The 7323-nt window shown below is 47.8% G+C and overlaps 1 protein-coding gene across 2 annotated transcripts in view; it reads right to left on the minus strand.

Annotated features, from left to right (window-relative positions):
• Positions 1-320: 320 nt before the first annotated feature.
• Positions 321-7323, minus strand: part of SARC_03880 — a gene marked incomplete at both ends in the record, with an annotated part of 8438 nt that continues 1435 nt past the window's right edge. Inside the window, 7 exons of one of the 2 annotated variants that reach the window (XM_014302318.1) lie at positions 321-406; positions 606-1081; positions 1626-3086; positions 3512-3968; positions 5113-5185; positions 5294-5438; positions 5789-6153. In XM_014302318.1, coding sequence (XP_014157793.1) covers positions 321-406; positions 606-1081; positions 1626-3086; positions 3512-3968; positions 5113-5185; positions 5294-5438; positions 5789-6153 — 3063 coding nt within the window. Of the gene's footprint in view, positions 407-605; positions 1127-1625; positions 3087-3511; positions 3969-5112; positions 5186-5293; positions 5439-5788; positions 6154-7323 lie in introns of both variants that reach the window. The other variant, XM_014302319.1, reaches the window with a different exon arrangement.

Below are 7323 nucleotides of genomic sequence, written 5' to 3' on the forward strand. Positions count from 1 at the left end.
ACACACACACACACACACACACACACACATATATATATATATATAATATATATATATATATATATATATATATATAAGGGGTACATACACAAGTTGTGGTGCATAAATCACTTCAAAGCTCATTCAGTCAACGATAACGTAGTTGACTGCATGCAAACAGCACCTTGCACATTTTATGGAAAAGTATATGAGGAAATCATAATACATTTTAGGCCGAAAACACATAAAACGCAAATGGCTACGAGTTAACGTGAACGTAATTGAACAGTAATTTATGTGAGTTATACATAGGAGCCGTGAAAGCAAAAGGACAGCAAGATTTACAAACGATAGCAGTGTGGTTGCAGCATGTGACCCAAACGACTCAGCTGTAAAGGAAACCACGCACCATCAAATGCACCACCAACTGCAAACACACAGACACATACATATAAACACTCATATACACCACATACATACAACCACTCACTTACACAGAAACACACACACACATCCAAACAAATACAAAGACTTCAGTGCACACACACACACGTATATATATATATACATATATATATATATAATATGTATATGTGTATGTATATATATACCGCATTGACACATACCAGTGCAATTCGCTAGCACACGGCGGAAAGCCATCCGCATAACCCCATCGCTAGCTATGGCAAAGTGTGTGCCCCAGTGGCCTAGCGACTGTGCCTGTGCACGCATCACCACAACCCCATTCAACGTGCGGATCACCTCTCGCCACGTGTCTACGGACACTACCGAAAGCCCCAGTCGATCACACACCGCAGCTATGTCCTCTTCCGTAGACACACTCGTAGGCACACGCCCGGTCGGTGTACGCGCGTGTGACTGTTGCTGGGTCTCGGGACACGAGGTGGGGGATGGGTGGGGGATGTCTTGTTTGGCGTGTGACGGAATAAGACTGTCTTGTTTGGCGCGGGGGGCAATAAGCCAGTCCTCGTGGCGGTGGGCAATTGAACCCAAACTCAGTACCGAGGCGAAGAATGGCGCGCACGTCACATTATCACTGCCAGCGATACGTTCACTGCACAAGGTCTTATGGTAGGCGATGCTGCAGAGAGGCGAGTGGCATGGCGTGGTTTGGAGTAAAAAAAACCTGGGGATAATAAGTGAAGCTTACGCTACTAGGCAACTACTAAGTGTTTCTATTAGATAATAAGTAAAACTCACGCCACTAGGCAACTACTAAGTGTTTCTATTGGATGAAAAGTGAAACTCACGCTACTAGGCAACTACCAAGCGTTTCTATTGGACAATAAGTGAAACTCCCGCTACTAGGCAACAAACAAGCGTTTCTATTGGATAATAAGTGGGACTCACGCTACTAGTCAACAACCAAGCGTTTCTATTGGATAATAAGTGGAACTCAACGCTACTAGGCAACAAACAAGCGTTTCTATTGGATAATAAGTGGGACTCACGCTACTAGTGTAGTTCTTAGTTCATTCCGGGTCCAGTAAAACGTGGTCTGCGCACAACCACACACTCCTTCGAATGAAAACACTACACACACAATCACTCCCACGAAGTGCCCAACAGGTGGTTTTAGAGCGTTCAGAGTCGAAGATCTGCTGCACTGGCGTACAATCACACACCTGGACTTAGCTTTCCGCACGTTCACTTTCGTCTCCATAGTCTCCGTTCCGCCTACATCCGCTGTATTCACAGTGTCCATGTAAGGCAGAGTGCAGATGTGGGCCAAATCAGTCACACACCGGGACTCCAAATAGGCTTCCAGCTCAAAGTTTGCGTCTGTCTTGTACACGTGTTCGAGCACGTGCGTGTGTAAGCTTGCCAGCAAAATTACCGACGGCGCCACTGCGGCGTGTGATCCGTACTGTGCCTTGTTCAATAACTCATTTAAGGCGTGTAGCAAAGCCACGGACACCCCCACAGCTGCACCCCCACAGAGTGTCCCGGAATCAGATTTCTGGGCCTCTTTTGGCCCGGTTGGACCTGGTTCTGTCCTTCCACCTAGTACTTGTGCGTACATAGACTGTGTGAGTGGGGAGGGGTGTCGCGCCCACAGCTCCAGCGAGTGGTTGAGCAGAGCCCCTGCGCTGTACATCACCGCAGTGAAAAGCGGCCTGCCCGTGTCAGTGTCAATGTCAGTGTAAGTGTCAGTTCGGCGGGCAGTACCTGCTGCTGCGTTGCCAGGGCTACCACGCACCCCACACAGCGAGGTCACGCCCTGGCCGAGTGTGCGGGCCACTGAGCGCAGGGCAGCTTCCACCACGTACCGAACTTCCTTGTCTGCTTGTGTGTCTGCATGGTCACCCTCCTCGGCACTGTGTGGGTACTGTGCCAGGGCAGTCACCACGGCGGCTAGGCCCAGCGCTCGAGCGTGGTACAGCTCGACCGCATCTTCATCTAAAGGGCCAGAGAAACGGTCCCCAGCCCCACGGCCCTGTCCTTCAGCGGACAGGACAGGGCTGAACGAACCCACCAAGCACGCTATCTCCTGCGCAAAGTACCGCACTTTACCAGTCACGCCGCGCACTCGCAATCGGCACAGACCACGCGACGAGGCATTGAGTAAGCTTTGCACATACGTCAGCTGGCCCGACCCCGCCCCCTGCAGCTGTACCAGCGACGTGACCAGCCACAGCACACATTCAGCCGTTACGTCTGTAGGGGCCGATGGGTGGGGGGTGTCTGCGGGGTGAGAGGGAGACACACACTCACACGCACACGCACACACACACGCGTCGTCACAGGTGCATACGGATGTGTATGGAGCACTGCCCAGTGTACAGATGCTGGTGACGATGTTACGGATGGCCTCTACGCGCCACGCGTGTGAGCTGGACTTCCCGATGTTGTGCACGACGTTACCACTCAGCAGTTCCATACAGGCACGGTCGTACACCGTGGTTGCGCAGGAGGCTGTCTCTGAGCACGTGGCCACGGGGTTGCCAAGGGAACCGTTGCCATGGTTACCGTGTCCGTGTGTGGTGATGGCGGCGAAGGCGGTTAGGCAGATGCTGAGGACGCCCACGGCCACCCCGTCTGTGACTGTACGGAGAGCCTCGACGAAACGGCGGATAAAGTGCCGTCTAAAATACAGCCAGGAGAAATACAAACTCAGAAAGTCAGTCACACGCGAGAGTGATGTGGTTGTAGGGGGGTGCATAGGTGATATGTACCCATGGGCACTAAGGCTTATATATGCAGACACAACACTAATACTTATGTATGCACACACAGCCGTGTTCCATTAAGGGATTCCTTCGACACTAATATATCTATATCTATATCTATATATATACACACACACACATATATATATATATATATATATGTATATATATACACACACACACACACACACACACACACACACATATATATATATAATAAATAATTATATATATATATATATATATATATATCGTGCATTTATAGCGTATGTACATGTACATACTTCTCACTCGCTTAAATACCACGTGTAACACACCACATAACTCCATGGACACCATACCTTTCCGCACCCGGTAGTAGCCCAGCAACATCAGAGAAGAACTGTGGCAGTAGAGTGACCGTGTCCACAACATCGCTCACACAGTCCGCATCGCCACGCCCATTCAGCTGCTTGTGCAGATGGCCCGGCCCAGCCCCCCCGCCACTACTACCACCCCCTATACTCACACCTACAGTAGTAGTACCTACAGTAGTAGTAGCAGTCGTAGCAGTGGTAGTAGTCACACCTCGTGCCCCGGTAGGTACGCTTATTCCGTCACCACTGCCGATGGGGCCCGTGCTTATTTCGTCACGTATGGCTGGCGTGGTGCGTTGCCCAGTGCTCTTGCCCTTGTGCGGTGTTACATTGGTGTCGGTGTGAGTGATGATACCACCTCTACCGGCGGTTGGGTCGGGTCGCTCGTAGGCGGCTGGGTCTGTGGTGTGGGCGTTATTCCGCATGGTGACGGAATAATAGGCTGCGAGAGCGAGTCGTGGAGAGAATGAGTCACAAAGGGATCACACGTGACGGAATAATAGGCTGCGGGAGAATGATATGGGATGGGCGGCATGGGGTATGCGTTTATGTAGGTAGTAGTAAGTAGTAAGTAGCATGGGATGGGTGACAGGTATAATTCCATCACACGTGACGGAATAATAAGCTGCGAAAGTGTTATGGGATGGGTGGCATGGGGTATGCGTTTATGTAGGTAGTAGTAAGTAGTGAGTAGCATGGGATGGGTGTACAGGTATAACGCCACTACACGTGACGGAATAATAGGCTGCTAAAGTGGTATGGGATGGGTGGCATGGGTTATGCGTTTGTGTAGGTAGTAGTAAGTAGTAAGTAGCAAGGGATGGGTGTACAGGTATAACGCCATCGCACGTGACGGAATAATAGGCTGTGAGAATGTGGAATGAAAAAAAACGGTTTAAAAGACGGTACGACGAAACAAGGAGATGACGAAAGCCAGAGAAATAGGCTCAAAAGAGGCCCAAACTAAACTACACACATACATCAACACACACATACACAGAAACCACATATATACATATACACCGAAACACACAGACACACAGACATACAGACACACACATACAAACACACACACACACACATACAAACATACACACACACATATACAAACATACATACACCCAATACAAACACACACACACAAACACACCCATATAAACACGCACACACACAAGCACACCCATATAAGCACACGAACATATATACAAATATATACAACGACTATACATGCACACTAACCCACATACAGATATAAACACTCATATATACATACATACACATTTTGGCCAATGTTTAGCCAGATTAAATATCAAATCAAATCACTACAATAAATATGTACAAAGTAACAAAAATAAACAGATACACATAGATATGTACAAAATAGCGTATATTAATACTTGCACATACATATAGTTATGTACAAAATAACACAAATAAATACTTACATAGATATGTACAAAACAACATAATGAATACGTACACATACATAGATATGTAAATAGATATGTACAAAATAACACAAATAAATACTTACATAGATATGTACAAATAACAGAATGAATACGTACACATACGTACATATGTACCTGGACGTGCCATAACCGGAAAGACATTATGAAAAATAAAATCGATGAACGGTTGACTGGAGGCGATGGTGGGCTGTACAGAGAGGCAGGAGAATAACAGTCAGTGGTAAAAAAACCAAACAAACACACAGCAGAACTCGCATACAAAAGCCCCTCAACCAAAAACCCTAGCTGAGCGTACCAGGTGGCGGGGGATGTTATAGCACAACAGTTGCCTCAGCGCTTGTTGGCGGAAGTATTTTGAGTCGTAGTCGAAGAACACGGCGAACGCACACAATGCCCACGGCAACAGCCCCGAGACACATGCGTGGGAGGCGTCACTGACACTGGTGGTCACGGGTTGGGGGTAGGAGAGGGCGGTATCAGCAAGCGGTGGGAATAGCAGAGGTAGACATGAAAAGCATAGGTCAGCAGAGAAGCTGTATACATGATCATATGCAACCAAGATATAAACCTAATCTTAAGCAATCAAGCTGTATGCTTGAGCCTACCCACTCACTTGATTCGGGGTATGTGCATCTCCTCTATAACTGCAGTCAATATCTCCGAGCGTATACACGCATGCACACACTGACACAAACACTGACACGACACAGACACAGACACAGGCACAGGCACAGACACACACACACACGCGCGTAGTCCCTTAGCAGTCCGTTTGGTCTGGGCCACTCACCTGTGTCTGTTCCGCGTCCTCTGCATGTCTTCGTCGACTGCAGCCAACACCATCGGCCACAGTTGCAGTTCCTGACGCGACAGATGGTTCGAAGTTTCCGCTTTGGCCATAAACGTTCGCACGAGCACGTCCCACGTCGCACTATTCTCCGTCGACCAATAGAAATGCTTCGTAAACCGGAACTCGGTTTTCTCGGCGGTCTGATTGGCTCTCACCCCCGAGCACTCTGCGGGCGGAGCTGGCTTAGCCTTGCGGTTAGGGTACTTCTTCTGCGGTCGCGCCGACTTTTCACACGACCGCAGCACCGTCTTCAACAGCACAATCGCTCGCTTGAACGTGACACTATCGGAAGACCCGAGCCCCGCCTAACGCAAAGGGTATCAGCAGAAGCATCAGTAGAAACACGCCTCAGCCCAGGACGGGATAAATGTACTGGGTGGTATGTAGTAGGACCAGAACAACCCGTGGATGAACGTGTATATGAACGTGATAAGAAATGGGTATATAGAAGCATCAGTAGAAACACGACTCAGCCCAGGACGGGATAAGTGGACCGGGTGGTATTAAGTAGGACCAGAACAACCCGTGGATGAACGTGTATATGAACGTGATAAGAAACGTGTATATAGAAGCATCACTAGTAACACGACTCAGCCCAGGACGGGATAAGTGGACCGGGTGGTATGTAGTAGGACCAGAACAACTCGTGGATGAACGTGCATATGAACGTGATAAGAAAAGGGTATTTAGAAGCATCAGTAGAAACACGATTCAGCCCAGGACGGGATAAGTGGATCGGGCGGTATGTAGTAGGACGAGAACAACTCGTGGATGAACGTGCATATGGACGTGATAAGAAACGTGTATATGAACGTGATAATAGACGTGTATATGAACGTGATAAAAAACGTGTATGTGAACGTGATAATAGACGTTTATATGCGCGTGATAATAGACGTGTATATGAACGTGATAATAAACGTGTATATGAACGTGATAAAAAACGTGTATGTGAACGTGATAATAGACGTTTATATGAGCGTGATAATAGACGTGTATATGAACGTGATAATAAACGGGTATATGAACGTGATAATAAACGTGTATATGAGCGTGATAATAAACGTGTATATGAACGTGATAATAAACAAGGCAGTGCGCTTCGCACAGTGAAAGGCGGGTGGGGTGAACGTGATACTTAATCTGTGCAAACCACTGTGTGTACGTTGTTTTAGGGTTTTTAGGGTTTTATCATCTCAGCCCAGGGCAAAACAAGTGGACCGGGTGATAAAACATGGAACTTTCACTGCCAGAGCCGATTCGACAGCTTAGAGAGATGAGTGATGATAGTGACAGGAATAGTACGGAACAAAAACATATGAGAGAGAAGTGTGGTGAGCGTAGCATGATGCAGAATAATGGGAACCTATGGGACTGAGCTCAGTGGGAGTTTCAGCAGTTCACGAGCCGTGTCAAGGGGAGAAGGTCAAATAATGGTCAATGGGAGTTAAGAGGCTTATATTACATGGAGAAAT

The sequence above is a fragment of the Sphaeroforma arctica genome (assembly GCF_001186125.1).
Source record: "Sphaeroforma arctica JP610 unplaced genomic scaffold supercont1.207, whole genome shotgun sequence".
In the NCBI taxonomy this organism is placed as follows: Eukaryota; class Ichthyosporea; order Ichthyophonida; genus Sphaeroforma; species Sphaeroforma arctica.